This window comes from Sciurus carolinensis, chromosome 4, assembly GCF_902686445.1.
Source record: "Sciurus carolinensis chromosome 4, mSciCar1.2, whole genome shotgun sequence".
Taxonomy (NCBI): Eukaryota; Metazoa; Chordata; class Mammalia; order Rodentia; family Sciuridae; genus Sciurus; species Sciurus carolinensis.
The window spans coordinates 140431185-140451961 of NC_062216.1; the positions used below are offsets into that span (position 1 = coordinate 140431185).

The window sequence follows — 20777 nt, forward strand, 5'->3', positions numbered from 1 at the left end:
TATAAGGTACAGGTATATACTAAGTTGTATTTGTATATATAAAATCTTTTCCTTTTGATGTCTTTTGTTTTTTCACAGGAAAACTCCCACACTCATTAAGTGGCTGTCCCATTATGATATCTTTGAGAGAAGACTGCTGTATCTTAGCCTCCCCACTGAGTGAAGTCTCATTATAATTTGTCTCTTTATGTTTCCAAAATGCTGGGCTCACATGCTCAACTCATTAATGAGACTGGAACGCATCTCACAATGGCGAGTTTGTCGCACTAAAGCCACACAGTTAAAAGAATGTTGCAGTTTAATCCATTGGTGCAGGAAATGAATTTGCACTGTGCACTTGCCCAGTTGAGGAGAGATTGATGGAAAAAACTTCCTTTTCCAAATTAAATTAATTGAGAGCTATTTTAATTTTATCTGCCCCCCTATTAGGTGTATTCTTAAAGTATGGGGAAAGGAATTTAATACAAACCAAAGTGTTTTGCTAGTCAATCAAAGAAGTGTCCTCTCTACTTTTGTTTAAAACATTTTTTTGTTGTTGTTGTTCTTGTTTCTTAGGTCACAAAGGATATTTTCTTCACATATTTTCTTCATAAAGGCTGAATTGTTTTTGTGGCTAACCTGATTTGACCATAGTGCACTGCCTGGTGGGAAGTGTTAAACCTCTTATTTTAAGCTAAACAAGATTACTCTGAAGGCTGGCATTCAGGGCTTGCTTTTAGTGTAATGGGTTAGGGGCTATAGCACACCCCTTGCAGTTGTACTAATTGAACTCTTTGGGCACTTCAGTTTCAAATAGTTAGCTCTAGAAAGGGCTTGCCATGGGTACGCACAAAATTGCTAAGTGCTTGATTCCCCCATGTTAAGTTAATGAGGAAGAATGGGTCACCATGCCAACGAAAACACCATAGCAATGGGCTGAGAAGCATCTTTCCTGGGATATTTGCTTCCTATTTAGGGGCTTCTGATATACTGCAAATGCTACAGAGTATCAGACAAAAACCAAATAGAATCTGAAATCAGTGTTATCTCATGCAATGCACATATGCAACTGTGGTCAGTCAACCTGAATTTCAGTTCATTCCATTTGGAAGGCAGTTAAAATGTTCATGTGGTGTTAATTTTTAATTGTTCATTTTTCTTTGGTAATAGCTTTCAACACTGATTGAACAGAGACCGTCTATTTCATTTCCTTTGGTTTCTAAGTGCATTTTATTTTAACTTTTAACAGCCACTTTAAGTGGACTTTATTTTTAGGACAGTTTTAGGTTTGTTGAAACATCCAAAAGACAGAGTTCCCATGTACTTTACATTTAGTTTACCCTACTATTAACATCTTGCAGTAGTATCATATATCTGTAGCAATTAGTAAATCAGTACTGATACATTATTAACTAAGTCCATAATTTCTTCAGAAGTCTTTTTTCTGTTCTAGGGTACTGTGTTGCATGGTACCTTGCATTTATTTATCATGTCTGCTTAGGCTTTTGATCATGACAGTGCTTCAAACTTTGATTTTGAAGACTTGCAGTTTTGAGGATTCCTAGTTAGATATTTTGTAGAAGTGTTTTTATTTGGAATTTGCCTGATTTTTTTTTTTAAGTCTGGGTCATAAATTTTGAAAGGAAGAACAAAGATGTCAAGTGACATTGTCATCACATCATAACAATGATCTATTTATTCTTTAAATAGCCTGTCCTAATGCTGACCTAAATCACCTGCCAGAGATGGTGTTTTCAGGTTTCTGCGCTGTTAAGTCACTCCATCTCTACTCTCTCCAAACCCTCTTCAACTTGTAGATTCTTTGGAAGAAAGTCATTATGCACAGAACACATTTAAGTAGTGGGAATTATGATCCTTGTCTTTGAGGATAACAAATTATTTGGAATTCTTCTGCAAAGGAGATTTGTCTCTATTTCTTATTTATTTATCATTATGGACTCCTGGATATTTATTGCATATTTTGGGTTACCTTATAATCTGATACTACTGTACTTTGTTGTTCCAATTGCTCTAGCTGCAGCCATCCCAAGCCCTTGAGGCCAATGCCTGCATCCCATTGATGCTTTGCTCTCCTTATAGCTATAGGTGTGTTAAGCATCTCCAACCTTTCTTGCACTACAGCTGACTTTAGGCTTATCTTATATATTTCCTGCCCCATCAGTTCATTTCACCAAGAAGCTCTCCATCTTTTTCTTGGAAGGTGGTGTTAGGAGCAAAGATCTAGAGACAGGGTAGGAATCATTGAAGAAGTAAATGAAATATTTTAAAATCAAACACATTTTAAGCAAAATTAATAAAAATTTCAGGTATGATTAAAAAGAATAGATGATCAGCTTATGTTTTTTACTTATACATTTTTAATATTCTAAATAAAATATTTATTGTTGTAAGTTGGTGTCAGGTTTGAATAAAGACTGTGAGAAATTTTAAACAGACTAATAGTTGCAATTGTAATTGAAAGAAGGAAAAGTGTATAAATTACTGTCCTTGGTGATCTTTTACTACAAATTAACCCAAATGTGTTTGATTTTAAACTTTGGTTTAATATCATGTCATAAATGAGATTCATTTAATATGCTTTGATGCCCTGAATTTTTATGAGCATTGTCTCCTTTCAAGAAAACATTGCTTAGTAAATTATAATGAAGTCTAATTTTTTTTTGCAAGTTTTCATAAGCAGATTTCAATCTGTAACTGATTTATTAGGCTACATTACACATTTAGATGAGATGTACTCATGGTTTCTACTGGTTATTTGTACTCAAAGAGAAACATTATATGTTAGAGTCAGATTAAGTAATTGAAGAATTCCTCAAATCCAAAATGATGAATTTCCTAATAAAAAACTTTTATGCCCCTAGTGTTTAAATTGTTTCTTCACAAAGAATAGATATGCCCATTCATTCATTGAAATTCTTTATATCTTTTGAAACCCCAAATATTAAAAATTCTGTTATATTATCTGTTAGGATGGGAAATTATTAAAAGAAAACCCATTTTTCTTTCTTTCTTTCTTTTATTTTTTTGGTACTGGTATTGAACTCAGGGGCACTCACCCGCTGAGCCACATCTCCAGCCCTATTTTGTATTTTATTTAGAGACAGGGTCTCACTGAGTTGCTTAGCACCTCGCCATTGTGGAGTCTGGCTTTGAATTCACGATCCTCCTGCCTCAGCCTCCCAAGCCAATGGGATTGCAGGCGTGTGCCACTGCCCAGCTCCCATTTTTTCTTTTAAAGGGAAACAGAACTACCTTGATAACTTCATTATGGCAAAACTTTGATTAGTCTCATGAATACGACCTGGTAATAATTCCTAATTATATTTGTAGCCATGCATTTCTTCATGTCATGTGTTCAGAAAATTGTGCTTTTATGTTCCATTTGGGGGTGACTATTCAATGAGAACAATTTGGGGAAGAATGGGGGTTAAGAGAAATCCTATATTGATGTAAGGAAAGCTATGATTTCAATGATGAATGGTGGATAGAAAATAGATGATGCTGGGTTTTTGTTATGTCTGGATATACTTTTCTCTCAGTCTTAAAACTTTCAGATACTGATTTTTATCTACTTCATTATTATAACTACTATCATTGCCAAGGGCTTAATTTGGAATTAAATGAGCCTTGCACTTAAGTAATTTATTCTCATTTGTTTGCCAAAACATGTGTCTCATGATGGTTTTAATACTCCAAGGCAGAATGTTTACATTTTTCTTTCATTGAAACTAAAATATTCCTTTCAATTTCATTTATGTCCCAGAAAAGCTGATATTCAAAGACAGTATTGAGGCTGCCATCATCAATGGCAGTTTTCCATGAGTAAGGGAGAGGGTAGCTGTTGTAGATGAATTAGTTGTATTTTGAGTCACTTTTATTTTAGTTTTTTAATCAAAAACTTCCATAGAAGAAGATAATCCACCATAGGGCACTTTAAAGGCATCAACAGTAATTAATATGGCAAGCACTTTTCATGAGCTCCTGCTTCATAATTCAGGGGCTGCATTGGGAAGATTTTGGTGTTCTGTGATTAGTTTCACATCATTTGCTTCTTAAGCGATGACTATGTTCTTTTACTCCCATTAGTGTGTCAAAAGAGTAGAAATAAAGTTGTTAGCTGCAAACCTTATATTCTTGGCTGATTTTTATTCTATGACTTTTCTATGTTGGGCAGTTCCCACAAAACCCCTCTGAGCCAGTTATGGTGGCATGCACTTGTATTTCCAATGACTCAGGAGACTGAGGCATGAGGATCAAAATTTCAGCAAACGTACTTCAGCAAGGCCCTTAAGCAACTTAGTGAGATCTTGTCTTAAAAAATAAAAAGGGCTGGGGATGGGACTCAGCAGAAGGAAAAAAAAAAAAAAAAAGAAACCTCTTAGAATTTTATAATTAGAAAATATTGAGAGTAGAGCTAATATCCCTCTTTATTTTAAAAAAGAAATTTAAGAAAGATGAAGATAGTGGAACTCAAATAGTTAAGACTTTCACAATGTCATTTTGTGAATATGTAAATTAAACATGAAGAAACCTTGTCCATTTCATCATTTGGCACGAAATGTGTTTGTTGAGCATTTTTTTGTGAATGTGCGAAAATTTCCCATTTCTAATTTTGCTTTTAAAAGAAGTTGTAGTCAGGAAAATGTTCCTGAGGAACATATACCACAGCTTCACTATGTGCGTTTCATGAAAAGAGGGATTGAGAGATGGTGTGTATATGTGGACAGGTAAAAAGACTCAGTTTCTATGTGGTGACAGTCAAGTTTTGGGTAATGGTGCATTGAAGTTGTATCCAATATCACTTATTTTATGAGTCTTCATGGAGGTTATTGGGATTTTGTATAACAGGATTAACTTTCAAGTAAAGGTTTGAGAGTCAAAGTTAGTTTAAGAATCCTTTCTTCAAAAGCCTACAAATGTCAGGCTCTATGGTACCCTCTTGGTGATTCAGAGATATGTCAACCTTTGTAGATTAAATCTAAAAGCAAGCTTTTGGATGATAGTGAAATTTTATAGCCCAACCTATGTGCATTGTGTGATGTGATTTTGTCAACTTGAAGGATTTTCTAGCAAAATTATGATAAGTTTCACAAAACAATTGTAGGTAGTATTTTGACATGGCAAATAATTTTATTTTAATTTTGGAAACATGAAATAACTTCTCTAAATAACAAATATAGAAATGTACTAGAACTAACACATCAGATACCTAAGTTACTATAACCAGAACATAGATTTGTTAACTTATTATTTAAATATTGTTTCAAGCAATATTTCATCACATAAATATAAGTTTAAATGTATTGGATTGTCACATCTGGTAGGGGGTGTTTTTAGGGACTGTGGATAGATAAAACCACTCACATATTCTAAGCCAGTTTTGCCTCTTATCCATGGACCCATCTCTCAGAGATTTCATCTTACATTTGGTATTTCACTTGGGAGAAAATGCCTTGTATACATATATGTTCATTTATGAAAAAAAATTTTTTGAATGACCTCTATGCATATTTTGTATCTTCATTTTATATATGGTTTTTTTTCCTTTAATTGTCGTATGAATTCAAATTATATGGATAGTCTATGACTTATTTTTATAGTGCCCTATTGAAATTTTTGGCAGTTTTTTTTTTTTTTTTTTCCTTTCTTTTTTGGTTTTGGGATTTAACCCAGGGGCCTTCTACCAGTCATCTCTACCCGCAGTACTTTTAAAATTATTTTTATTTTAAGAGATGGTCTTGATATATCGCTGAGGCTGCCCTTGAATTTGTAATCTCCGCTTTAGCCTCCTGAGTTGCTGGGATTACAGGCATGCTTCACCAAGACTGGCTCTTTTTTTTTTTTTTTTTAAATAACAATTTTGCATTAGATGCTATGTATTTAGACTTGAGAGGTTTTACTACTATGTATGTAATAGATGCATATTATGAAATCATAGGTGAGAAAAATTTTTAATCTTACTATATACTTCCAGATTCCCCACTAAAACTGACAAGTTGTATTTTCCCAACAATTTGCAATTGTTCCTGTTTTGACACAATTTCAGGGATATTGTATCCTAGTGTGTACTTTTTTCATTTCTATCTCTTTGAAATAAATTTAACTTTTAACATTCATTTTAATTTTTATTAACTAATAAGATTGTGCATCTTTTCAGAAATTTATGGTAGTCTCTGAATTTTCTGTCTTTATATATTTATTCATTTATTTACCCATACTGGAGATTGAACTCAGGAGTACTTTACCACTGAGCAATATTCCTAGTCCTTTTTTGTCTTTTATTTTGAGGAAGGGTCTCACTAAGTTTCCCAGGCTGGCCTCTATTTTGTGATTCTCCTACCTCAACCTCCTGAGTCGCTGGGATTGCAGGCGTAAGTCATTTCATCTAGCTCTGTTTTTATTTTTAATTCCTTCTTTCTCTTGTATTATTTTTGCTTTTGTTATTCATAATCAAGATTTTTATTTATTTATTTATTTAAAAAAAATTTTTTTTGCAGTGCTGGGGATTGAACCCAGGGCCTTGTGCTTGCAAGGCAAGCACTGTATCAACTGAGCTATCTCCCCAGCCCTGAGATTTTTTTTTTAATTCTGTAAAGAAACCCTGTCTTTAATGTGTTGCAATAAGACTTGTATATTTCAACCCTAAGTTCTACTTACTATTATGACTTCAATGCCTTTTTAGCCTGGATACTGTGATACTCATTTATTACATTTAAGAATTCAATTTGTGCCAGAGTCTAGGTGAAAGCATTACTTATGTTTTATTTATTTTAAATGAGGAAAACATGCCTTAAAACTGTGAAATTAAAGTCAGAATCCAACAGCAATTTTATTGTCTGTACCAAGAACTGGACTTTTTCAGATGTGGAAAGATTCTCAGCTTTGTGTATGATAGAATCCAACAGAAATTTTACTAAGCAGAAGTTATTCAGTTTTTAAAAAGCTTATAATTGATATGAATGGACCTTTACATTTAAAAGTTGCTATCTAAGACACTATGACTCTTTTCTTCTCCCAGAGTTTTTTTTTAGACAGGGCAGAATGTGAAACTCCAACAACACATGGTCTCTCATTTTTCTAAGGAGAAGTCTACAAGTCATGGGTTGAAGAGTACCTATCCTATCCAACAACCTTAACCATGTGTTCAAAGAAATAATTACGATTAAGCTACTGAGTTGTAATTTTTACCTATAGCTCCTTGTCAAAGATTGTATTTAGGTCTTGTTTAAGGTTGCCACACTTTGAAGTCTCATCTTTGTGTGGATTTTGCTCATTTTAGCTTTCAACTTTCTTATCAACTCTTTGTAATGCTTATACCTCATCTCTGGGCTCATCTCAGGAAAGCCGTTGCTGAATCAGTCTGATACAACAAAAAAGCAAAAAAGATGTCAAGGCAAACTGTATGGTTTATTAGTTCCTGGTCATAGCCCAATAAAAATTTGCTAACTTAATTCATAGGCTAGAGCATAGTGACGAAATTAGAAATCAAACCTTTTTAAGGTCTTAAAAACAAGATGAAAGAAAAGAAAGATTGTAGGATGAGTGAATGGGATTAGAGAGATTAGGTTTTATCAGAATCCCCTTTTTTATAGGTGATAACTTTTATAAAATTTTATGAGAGACCATTAAAGAGACTTGAAAGTTGTAATTTAAAATTTAGGCTAATATACAGGTAGTAGTACATCCCAAGGCTTAGAAACTCTTCTATTGTAAATATTTTAATATCACCCTTACTTACTGGTTGGCATATATAGTGGCATTTATATAATAACCCTTATAGATCTCACCATTCAGTTAGAATGAGTGGATGTGAACATTTAGTTTCAGACCTTTTAGTACCTATTAATCTTAATTATTATGTCTGTTGTTGAAATGGAAAACTGTTTATGAAGTGTTTTCAAATATGAAGTAGTACATTATTGTTAGCATTTTATTACCTGTGTTCATTTTATATTATTTTTTTATAATGGGTAATATTTATTTTCTTACTCTTTAAACATTTTTTTCATTTTCCATTATTATTTATTTAAAAATCATTTTATTGAGGTCTAATATACATCAAATGCAATACATAAATTTCAAATATTTAACATAATTTCATACATATGTACATATATAAATGCAAATGTACATATACATATGAAATCATCATATACATAAAGATATATAATATTTCCTTCATGTACTTGCAATTTTTTTTATTTGTGCTTTTAAGATATACATAACAGCAGAGTGTATTTTTACGTATTATATGTATGTGGAATATACCTTCCCATTTTTGTGATTGTGCATGATGTGGAACCTTTTCTTAATTCTTAGACTTTTATATATTTTCATTAAAAAGTTTTCGTTATTCAAATTTTTGTTTTGTAGTTCACTGTATTTACATGTTATTTTAGCATTGTAATCACTACAATAATTTTGAACACATCTTCAATCCCAATGTTTCATTTTGATAATTACTAAGATTTAATGAATTATTAAAGATAGTTTGTTTAAAGTTAATAAATGAATAAAGTAGTTTTGCCTTAGGAAAGGATAGGTAGCTTTGGTTGGGGAAATAAAATCAAATTGCATAAATGTTAAGGCTGACTTTATCTAGAGTTTCAGAAGTAGGAAAAAACTGGACCATACTGATCTTCCCAAGTGGAGCTTTTGCTGTCTACTTCTCTGATTACCAATGTTTTTGTAATGCTTTTTCTCTTCTTCCTTGCCTCTCCACTCACTGCCACCACAAGGTATCCACAAGACATTATAATAGAACTGTCTTGTTTACACTTTGAAAATGGTCTTTTGGTACAAATTCAGAATTTGATTTTTTTGGGGGGGAGTGTACTGGGGATTGCAGGGGCACTTAATCACTGAGCCACATCCTCAGTCCTTTTTATTTTTTATTTTGAGATAGTTTCACTGAGTTGCTAGAGACATGCTTAGTTGCTGAGGCTAGTCTTTAGTTTGTGATCCTCCTGCCTCAGCCTCTAAATCTGCTGGGATTATAGGCATGCCACCACCATGCCCAGCTAGAATTTGATTTTTTGAGATAAGTGTTCTATGTCCTGTGATGTCTTATCCCATTTATTTTTGTCAAATCCTATGTTTCTCCCTAGTGTAATCTAAAATACTCAATTATATATGACTAATTGAGTTGACTAAGATAGAACTTCTAAAGTATGATTTTTATGTCATTTTTATTTACTGAAATAAAGAAATTCTTGGGCTTTTCTTGGGTAGAATTTCAAAAGAGCAACTGAATGGTTTGCAGAAGTTCTCAGGTAGTAATGAAGCTCTGCACTATATCATTTTACCAAGACAGACCTGGAAGTTCAAGATTCATGATGGGTGAACATGATTAATCCTTCTACCATTGAAAATTCAACATAGTATTTGGATTAATGTCAAGCAAAAGTCTGCCACCGGTAGTTGTAAAACACTAAGGCAGTTAATGTTATGAAATTAGCATTATAATATAACAGTCCTACCTCTTAGAATTGTTCATAATTTCAACCTGTTTTCTATTTCTCATTTTTCTCTTTCTGAATTTTTGTATTCTAAATTCCTATCTCTCACTTCTTTTATTCTCAGAATTACCTCTCACTAGATTTTTAAAAATTTTCTTCAAAGTAATTTTGGAAGAAAAAAGGGACATGATTACCGAAATTGGGGGAAGGGCGAACCAACACATCCTAAATGAATCACAAACTTTTAAAAACAATTGTTAATAGAGGAAAACATTCAAGATCTTAGGATAAGATCTCATTCCTGAGTTTAAAATTGGGAAATACCATAATCTGTGTTTAACAAAGGTCAGAGTCATCAAGTAGAATATTGTGTTGCTCCCATCTTTAGATTTTGAACTAGAGAGGACAGAAGAGATGAAGGAAATGGGCAAATTTGGAATGAATTATGAATTCGAGGTTGAGACGACTTGATAATGAATGGAATGGGGAAGGGAGGCCCTGAAGGGGACATGGTTACATGGTCTTACCATTTTCTAAGGTGGGAATGGTTGGAGTAGGACCTATTTATTAGTTTGCTGGAGGTGGGAAGTCAACGGTTCTCTTTTAAGTTTTTTGGGTTTGAATATTGAGAGTGAATGTGCCTATCGGCAAGTCAATAAATGACAACAGAAGTTAAAATGCATGAAGGTGAAGTCTAGTAAAGCTTGGAATTCATAAAGAGTGCTAACAAATGTTGGATTCCACCAATGTCGGTGACACCATGGGACAGCCAATGGAAGCCTAGTTTATAAATTCTGCAGGTAGATTCAAGACAATGAAATGGAGACTGGCATAGACAAAACCGCATGCTCTGAATGCCTTAGATCTGAGAAGAATATTAACATGCCCCATCTTTTTTGCCATAACTCTTTGTTTTTCCCCAAAAATTTAAATTATAAACGTAAAGAACACATTTATTAGGCGCCTACTTTATCTTATGCAATGGAAGTACTATGCCAGTTGTGGTCTTTTGATTGGACACCAAGTCTAAAAGGGTAATACTTTGAACCATTTCTCAGAGGTTATGATATAGAAGTTTTGGAATTACGAAAAGAAAAAAAAACAAGAAAAGAAAAGATAGCCAAAGTTGCCTACAGACCAGGCATGGTGGCACATGCCTGTAATCTCAGTGACGTGGGAGGTTCAGGCAGAAGGATCATAAAATTGAGGCCAGCCTTAGCAATTTAGCAAGTCCCTGTCTCAATATAAAAAAAAAAAAAAAAACAAGGGCTGGGGATGTGTCTCAGTGGTTAAGTTCCCCTGAGTTCAATCTCTAGTACTAAAAAATTAAAAACAAACAAACAAATAAATAAATGTTATATACAAAGTAGGATTCCACAGCCCATTTTTTTTTTTTTTTTGAGGTTACTATTTCCGAAGCATCTTTAAAAGGAAGTGGAAATGAAGTCGCATACTGGAGACATGATCCTGTGCGTCCTGTGGTTTTACTGTGTATTTAAAAATGTATTTCATCTCTTACTGTTAAGTGAAAATGTCCCCATACTGTATTGACAATGACCTTTATTTTTCTCCCTCTCTTTTGGTTTCAGAGGAAGAACTTGTCTCTCTTTCTCAGCATTAGTTTGTTAACTTTCTGGGGAACCTCCCTTTTGGGGGCCCGCTTATACTGGATGGGAAACAAACCACCAAGCTTTTCCAACTCTGACAACCCGGCTGCTGATTCCGATAGCCTGCTGGCTCGCACGCTCACCTTCTTCTATTTACCAACCAAGAACCTCTGGTTGTTGCTATGCCCAGATACTCTCAGTTTTGACTGGTCAATGGATGCTGTGCCTCTGCTCAAAACAATTTGTGATTGGAGAAACCTACACACTGTGGCCTTCTATACCGGACTCCTCCTCCTCGCCTACTATGGATTGAAGAGCCCAAGCATAGAGAGAGAATGCAATGGGAAAGCTGTAACAAATGGCAAGCAGAATGCAAACGGACACAGCTGCCATTCAGACGTGGAGTACCGGAACTCAGAGATTAAGCCCAGCTTTGCATCCAAAGTAGAAAATGGCATTAAAAATAATGTATCAGAGAGAACTCAGCTCCCTTCTACAGAGAACATTGTTGTTCTGTCTTTATCTTTGTTGATAATACCCTTTATTCCTGCCACAAACTTGTTTTTCTATGTTGGCTTTGTAATTGCAGAGCGAGTATTATATATTCCTAGTATGGGCTTCTGCCTCCTGATTACAGTGGGTGCCAGAGCCCTTTATGTCAAAGTCCAAAAGCGGTTTCTCAAGAGCTTGATTTTTTATGCTACAGCTACATTAATTGTTTTCTATGGACTCAAGACTGCGATCAGGAATGGAGACTGGCAGAATGAGGAAATGCTGTATAGGTCAGGGATAAAAGTAAACCCAGCTAAAGGTAATATTTTATTTTATGCTTTTGCCTGGGCAGGTTAAACTTTCCATTTTTTTTTTTTTTTTTTTTTTTCTCTTTGCTTGTTATCTTAAAACCCAGTATTACAGACGAAGAGATCCTTTTATATAATGCCTGTATCTTTCATTTTTTTTAAGAGATGTACAGTAAAACACATTTAGAAGCATATTCAGCATTGCATACTTGGAATAGGGGAATGTTTTCCTGTGTTCCTGAAGAAGTAGGACTCATGTTCTTTAGACATATTGAGTGTTTTCTGAATTTAGAAAATGCTTGGTTTCCACACTTCACAATACTGACTTTGGATATATCTTTCATCCAGTAATAAAAGTTAGGTCATCTCACATTAAGAATGTTCTAGCTCTTCTGTTTTCTAAGGATTGCCTGAGGAACTCCCAGGAGCATTGGAGGTAAGGCTCCCTCTGAATCCTGGAGCTGTGTCTCTAGATGTCAGTGTGTGCACTAGCATTTGAGAGTCACCTCTACCTTACAAAGGTTAAATCATTCAGGTGTCACCAAACAGTTGGCCTATTCTTAGTAAACAATTCTTAAATCACTTAGGGAAACCATTTTTTCACTACAGAAAGAAAAAAATTGATTAGAGCTCTCTTTATAAGCTTTTGGGTTAGAAAAGTATTTTAGCAAATCTCAAAATTGATAGCATAGAAATTAGTTTCCTTTAAAGCAAAAATGAATAGTTAAAAGCTGTTACAGTGGATTATTCTAGTTTAGGCAATTTAAATGGTGATGGAAACCAGAGAATGATTGAATGAAAATAAGTGTATATTTTTAGTGCAGAAATATATCATAGTAAATAATGCCAAAAAATCTTGTTCTACATAAGTCATTTTTTTATTCACCCTTTAAATTATGACTGCCTGTATGGAATTTGAACTAGGATTTTTCTAGTCATTCCAATATAATTCCATATCAGTATTCAAATACCGAAGGTGGGAAACTGTTCCAAATGTATAAAATGGCCTGCTAATATGTATTGGGATATATATCCAAAGATCTAGATACCCAGAAGCAGCTTTGGCATCCTTGTCTGATTGGCACAAATTAAGTCAAGAAGTTCAGTAAGCAAATACACATTTCCTTAAGCCAAGGAACTAATTGTTGGTACTTACAATGCTTAATAGATTGCAGGGATTTTAATGGAAAGTAGAAGCATTAAAGTTGAGCTAGGGCATAGCATATAATTCCTCAATTCTCTTTGAAAAATCATTACCATGTGCCTTTTTTAGGTAGTGAGTACTGCACAATTTATTGAATGCCTGAACCCAAGTCTTGCTGTAAAAATGTTTGCAAGTCATTTTTGCAGAGTACTTTTCAAATTGTTTTTTCTTCTCTCGAAGATATAAGTATGCGGAATCCGTTTGTGTTGCCAGTGTATTCTCCCGTGCTTTAAAACGGATGCATGGCAAGGAATAAAACAAAAATCCCCAGCATGTTATTTGTATCAGTGTTATTTTGAGGACTTATTAAAATTTTGGGTTAAATTTCAGGCTAAGCTAATGTCACAAAGGGTTAAGATAACAAGGGCTTAAATAAGATAGAACTGTATTCTTTCATGTGGCAAATCTAAGTATGTGCAGTGCAAAGCTGATAAGATGGCGCCGTGGGTTTTCAGGATCTGTGTTCCTTGTTTGTTCCCTTGCCATCTCAGTGGTGTCACCCTGCCCATGTGGTCCAAGCTGTCTCATTATCACATCAGCACTTCAGCTGACAGGAAGAGGGGACAGAAAGGACCAACTGTGGGTGTACCCGTTCTCACTGAGAACATATCATTGAGATTGCACGTACCGTAGTAGTATTTGCTTACACACTGTCAGCCACACCTAGCTACAGGGAAGGCTGGGGAGCCAAGTATCCAGCGAAATTTTATTAATCTAGAAGATACTCAGATATAGAATGGAATAGCATCTCTGTCCCAGAGTAGGCGAAAGCATTTTGTAAACTTATAGGTATTTTTCAGCACTATTTACTGTTATTGCTGTTATTTAGGATTTTGAATATGATATTTTTGTGACATGGTTAAAATGTTCAATCATTTCTTCATTCATTCACTCAAATGGTTATTACCTTTGTTTCTAAGATATTCCTAAATTTCCTAACCTTAAAAAGTGCTATAGTATCTGGGAACTCCAAAATATTATTGTTAAATTAATGTATAACCAGTAACTTAAGTCCCTCAAGACATCAAAAATTGAATTCCTGAAACTAGCTGACCCACCCCTGCCCTAGCCAACTGCTTTGCTTGCAATCTTCACCATCTCATTTGATGGCAACTCCATTTTCCCAGAAGCTCTGGCCAAAAACCTGGAAGTCCTCCATGCCTCTTCTCTTCCTTTTCTACCATCACATGCATTCCACCAGTCATTCCTTTCTGCTCTGTCTTCAAAAGTACATCAGGAACTTGACCCCTTTGTACTACCTCCAGTGCTACCATCATGGCCCAAGCACCACCATCTTTTACTTGGAATATTATCAAAAGACTCTTAGCTGATCTCCAAGCTTCTATGGTCTTGCCTTTCAGCATGCCTTGTAATATTTTATTTCAAGGCAGATGTGATGTGTTTTGAAGTAGGAAATGAGGCTTTAGTGTGAGGTTTTGTGTTAATGTGGCTAGGAACTGAACTATATTTCATGTTTGCTATAATCTTAAGTGGCACAAGTGGCACATTCCTCTAGTGTCCTTATGTTTTGTACCCCTTGTTGCCTTTTAGCTTCCTTAAGGACTTAATTTATGTTTTGCATATCTCTATCTACAATCTATTATTATATAGGAGCCTTCTGGGTGTGGCATAAAAGTGTGGCAGAGGTGTTCTTTTATCTCATGATTGAATCTCTGCTTCTCTGGGGTGTGACCTTCACAAATGCTTCTTGACTTTCCCTGTGTGTCACTTCCAGTTGGGACCAGAAGGCTAATTATTGCTGGAGAAGAGGATGCCCTTCTTCCATAATTCTGGGATAAGGCTTTGGTAAGGTCTTTCTCCTAGAGAGTAGGTATTTGTATGTATAATGCTGTGGGTATATTTCACAAAGCTTTTACTATCCCTACCATTCCCCTTGCCAGAGCTGGGAAAGCATTTGTCTTGTTTTTTTACGGTGATATCTCAAGCAACTGGTTAAAATTACCATTTAATGGTTTCTAACAGTTTCTGTCTTCAGCAATTCCTGCTCTGGGTTAGCTCCCCTCTGCCATGACTCTGGATTTGCCTGACTCTCCAAATCTCAGAGTGGCAGTGACCTTGTGACTACAGAATGCTGATGGATCCAAGAGAAGTCATTGATTTTCAGTTAGCTCAGCTGCTGCTGCTTATAAGGATGGGAGTGATGACTTCCAAGCTCTTTAACGTCTGATTCGAACCTTTGTTTCTGATGTTGTATCCTTTGGGTCTACACTGAGCCAGCATCCCTGTGAAACATGTCAGAGCATGTGTGGCCTCTGCTACCCCTCTTCTACTGGTTTTCCATTTTTTCCCAAGTAAAAGCACACAGTCAGGGATAAGACCTTATACACCTACAAGCCTCCCTCCCTTTCTCCACTCCAGACCTATCAGCTCCTTTGATGTGCCTTCTATATGCCTGGCATACTCCCAATACTGAGCAGTTGCTTCTTCCTGGCATGTGTTTCCCCAGATATCATCACAGGGGTCTCCCTCACCTCCTTTTAGCCACATTATCAGGAAGTACTTTATGTTCAATTATCTGTCCTGTTGCAGAGTACAGCTACCCTCTACCTCCGCTTTTTGAAGCATTACCTGCCCACTTTCCACGTCTTTATTTTTCTCATAGCACTTATCACTATTAGGCATACTGTGTTTTCTCTACTTCCATGTTTATTGTCTGAATGCATCATTGGCATGCAGTAAAACATAAGATTCAACAAGGAGGGGATTTTTCCATTTTTTGAAAAAAATTCCATATATGTACTAATGACAGTGCCTGGTACAGAGAAGGCATTCAGCAAAGAATATGTTGAATATAAATGTCACAGTGATTGTCCTTCTTAAGGAATTTATAGTCTGGGTAGAAACAGAATGTACATGCATGAAATAAGACAAAAGTGTGAAATATGCTGTTGATGTACCACGCACTGAGGGATGCTTCATAATAAGAGTGATAGAATTAGTAGTAGAGTTGGTTTTGGATTCCAGGATTCCTTTTCGTGACATATGCTTTCATTTTGATACAAGCAAAACTCTTTCATTCCAGGTTCCTAAATTTTTCTATTTATAACATGCTAGCGATAATTCTGGCTATAGTTACTTCCTGAGCAATTATGAGACTGGCAGTAATCTTCCTTAAGGGCAGAATTTTTTTTTTTTTTTTGGTATATTATGTTATGTGAGCATAGCTAAAGATTAGAAACCCTTTAAAGTCAGTCTTTTCTGAAGGTTTTTTGAGATTACAGACTGCAGTTAGTTTTATTTATTTATTTATTTATTTTTACCCCTTTGAGAGCCTTTGCAGATTTTGGAGTACTTCAGTCTATCATGAATATGATTTTAAGCCTCATGAAGCATTATCCGTTAAAACTGCTGCCTTCAGTAATGGGTCCTGTAGACAGCTGCCAGTCATTAACTGATTGGATGCAAATGAGGATGGGTAAAGTCTGTCATAGTGACTGTGCTGCTAATTTATGGTTTAAATCTGGATAGTGGAGAATGATAGCTGATTTAGACTATGTAAACCACAAGTCCTGTCTCATTATGTGGTTGATAATGTCAAGAAAATACTAGACATAGTTGATTACTCTAGTTTGCTGATTTCACCATGACTCTTTACAATTTTATGCTTAGCAAAGAGGAAATTTTCTGTAATGACTGCCTTAATGAGTAAGGCCTATTGTATTTTTTTGGTTTTCCTTTTTTCTCCCTTTAACACATCTTAGAAGCCATATTGATTAATAGTTGCTTGATAAGAGCATTTCTTAACTCATTACTAATCATTTCAGTCTGTGATCATTCTTGCTTGGCCTCTGACTTCAGCTGAATCCCCATGTGTCCTTTTCTCTGGGGAATTTGACACCATTGATCTCTGCTGTTGTGGCTGTCAGGACTCTATGCAGTTTTGACTGTCTCTCGTTTCACACAGCACTGTTTTCTATGATTTTTGTCTTCTCTCTCAATCAATGTATTCTTTAGGTTCTGTCCAGAACTTTCCCTCACTTCCCTTTCTCTATAGTGTCTAGTATATTGTCTGGTATTTAGTGGGTAGTAGTGGCATGGAAGTGTCAATAAATATGTCATTGTCTTAGGTTAGGTTCCCCATGACCTCATGTCTGTGGGGAGAATTTTCTACCTGGGTGATCTGCCAACCTCTCAACCTTATCACCTGTCTTCTCTAAAATGAACTAATTACAAAATCCTTTTTAATTAAGGTCATAATCACAGACTAACAAAGTTATTGTAGATAAACAGATCAGTGAGCACACAAACATAAAATAGAATGATAGCATATATGGCAGCATATGTGATGTAACAAATGGAATTTAAAAATTAAATTATGGATTCAAAATTAAATCAGTTTTCTTTAACAGTTGACCTTAGAGAACATTTTACCATGATTCGTTTTTTTCCCCTTTCTTTTGCCATACTGGGGATTAAACCTAGGACCTAGCAAATGTTAGGCAAGGCCTGAGCTACATCCCCAGCCCTGTCTTATTTGTTCATCATGCCTGACTCTGATTTTTAGTTGTATGGAAGTAATTTTTTAAAAAAATAGTGAAGAATACTAGGAGTGGTGCACACTTGTGATCCCAGCAACACTAAGAAGACAGGAGGATTGCACTGCCAAGTTCAAGGCCAGCCTCAGCAACTTAGTAAGACCTGTCTCAAGGAAAAAAAAAAAAAATAGGACTTAAGATGTAGCAATAATAATGGGCCCCTGGATTCAAGTGCCAATATCCACAAAAAAAGTAGGGGGGATTAATCTAAGGAAAATTTCATGAACTAAAGTTTGTGCTTCATGCCTATTTCTACTGTAAATTTGGAGACTGTAGATATAAAAGATGTATATATATAACATGGTGAACATATTTAAACCTCTGAAGATAATTACTCAAGTATGCCAAGTTTACCCCCTAATGCAAATGACAGATATTACCTGTTTAAATAGAAAAAACAAACAAGTGTTTCATCTTTTCAGTGTTTAACAATTTTTCTTTGTGTTTGTGTGATAAATCAATAGTTCTGTTTCAATTTTACATGGTTTCAAATTTCAAGAAATAACTGAGTTGAAGAAATATTTTCTAAGAAATAACTCAAAATTTAACTAAATTCTAAACTTGTAAATCATGTGAAAATTGACAGATTAATTTTGGATTTTATAGTATAATTTTGAATTGTGTATCCTCTTTTAACCATGGTACAGTGTAATTCACCACCTAACTTTGTAATTATATAATAATATAATATTATTAATATATTTCCAAATAATTTGTCATAATAATTACTTCCAAAAGATGCAAATTTTTCAAAAGAGGTATAGATTTTTGTAAAACATAAACTTTACCCATTAAGCCAGGAAAGGAAACCATTATAGTACTTTGTTAAGATCGACTAGCCCAAATTAAAAAGCTATAAAAACAAAAACCCAAATTTTCCCTTCCCTTCCCCTTGCCCTTTCTCTTCCCCTTCCTTCCTTTTTTTCTTTCTTTTGATGGAATCCAAGGGTGCTTAAACCAAGTCACATCCCTAGACCTTTTATTTTGAGACAGAGTCTCACTAAGTTGCTGAGACTGGCTTTAAACTTGTGATCCTCCTGCCTCAGCCTTTCCAAGTCACTGGGATTATAGGCAGGTGCCACTGTGCTCATTTTTAACAGAGAGACACAGTTGAAAAAAGCTACTGCTAAAAGAACTGGTAAAGGCTGATTGAGAGAGAAATAGTAGAAGGCTTACTCAGGCTTCTATAGAGTAAAGAAATTCTGTGCTTGTCTTCTCAGTTTATCTCTTTTCTGTTGAATAGAAAAAGAAATGTAAAATATGGGGTGGACAAGAATAAAGTGAAAATATCTCATTGACTGAACTAGACTAAAATATTTTTTTAAATAATATTTGTTGAATTATTTAATTCATGCCCTTTAAGAATATCTTATTAAAAAAAAATCAAGTATGATCATTTTCCAGTTAGGATAAAGTAGTCACAGAAGTTCAGTATACTTTGTGTCTTTAAGAATGAAGTGGCATGCACATTTTTCTATTGTCCCAGCTCTAAGGACTGTGAGTACAGTTTTTGTAGAAAACATTATCAGTGCTTACAAACTCAATGCAGATGGCTCTATGGTGTCTTATAATGAAGTGGTTGCTATGCTGCCAATTCGAAGTCATTGAGATTACCTCTAACAAGACTTCCAGGCTCTTTATGGGCTTTTGTAAAACATCAATCCTAATACTAGTATTGTCTTAGATTATTATACTTAAGGAAGGCTTATATGCTGAAGAAATTGAGACAAGAATATGACTAAATTAAGTATGAAATTAAATTGTTTTCCATTTTAGTATTTTGTTTCTTAAAATACTCGTTCATAAAATACATTAAATACACCATTCATAGAAAAAAATATGTTGTCACATATTTGTATAAAGAATATTGCTAAAACAGGTATCCATTTAATAGCCTAAGAGTATTACCAGTGCCTTTGAAGACCTCTTTCTGTATCTCTTTTGTTAATTTTGTTTCTTTAGATTCATTTATTTTTTTTTCTCATTTTGTTTTAATAAAACAGATAATTCAATTTTTTTGTGAGGGGATCCAGGGAATTTAAACTGGGGGTAATTTACCACAGAGTCTCATCACTAGCCCTTTTCTGTTGTTTTCTCTTGAAACAGAATCTCACCATGCTGGTTAGGGCCATGCTAAGTTGCTGTGGCTGGTCTTGAAATTGCAGTCCTCTTGCCTCAGTCTCCTGAGTTGCTGGGATTATATGTGAGTGCCACTGCACCCGTCTCAATATATATATATATATTTTTTTTATTGTATACAAATGGGATACATGTTGTTTCTCTATTTGTACATAGAGTCAAGGCATACCATTTGTGTAATCATACGTTTACATAGGGCAATGATGTTTATTTTTTTTTCCTTCCCCCCCACCCTTCCCACCCCTCTTTTCCCTCTATACAGTCCTTCTTTCCTTCATTCTTACTGCTCTCCTTATCCCTAACCCTAAACCTAACCCTAAACTTAATGCTAACCCCTCCCACCCCCCATTATATGTCCTCATCCGCTTATCAGCGAGATCATTCGTCCTTTTAGTTTTTTGAGATTGGCTTATCTCACTTAGCATGATATTCTCCAGTTTCGTCCATTTGCCTACAAATGCCATAATTTTATCATTCTTCATTGCGGAGTAATATTCCATTGTATATATATGCCACAGTTTCTTTATCCATTCATCAACTGAAGGGCATCTAGGTTGGTTCCACAATCTGGCTATGGTGAATTGAGCAGCAATGAACATTGATGTGGCTGTATCTCTGTAGTATGCTGATTTTAAGTCCTTTGGGTATAGGCCAAGGAGTGGGATAGCTGGGTCAAATGGTGTTTCCATTCCAAGCTTTCTGAGGAATCTCCACACTGCTTTCCAGAGTGGCTGCACTAATTTGCAACCCCACCAGCAATGTATGAGTGTTCCTTTTTCACCACATCCTCGCCAACACCTATTGTTGCTTGTATTCTTGATAATCGCCATTCTAATTGGGGTGAGATGAAATCTTAGGGTAGTTTTGATTTGCATTTCCCTTATTACTAGGGATGTTGAACATTTCTTCATATATCTGTTGATTACCTGTACATCTTCTTTTGTGAAGTGTCTGTTCATTTCCTTAGCCCATTTGTTGATTGGATTATTTGTATTCTTCGTGTAGAGTTTTTT

The 20777-nt window shown here is 35.1% G+C and overlaps 1 protein-coding gene across 3 annotated transcripts in view; it reads left to right on the forward strand.

Annotated features, from left to right (window-relative positions):
• Nucleotides 1-20777, forward strand: part of Tmtc2 (transmembrane O-mannosyltransferase targeting cadherins 2) — a 379905-nt gene that overhangs the window by 181925 nt on the left and 177203 nt on the right. For all 3 annotated transcript variants that reach the window (XM_047549588.1, XM_047549591.1, XM_047549589.1), the window contains exon 3: nucleotides 11048-11876. In XM_047549588.1, coding sequence (XP_047405544.1) covers nucleotides 11048-11876 — 829 coding nt within the window. The remainder of the gene's footprint in view (nucleotides 1-11047; nucleotides 11877-20777) is intronic.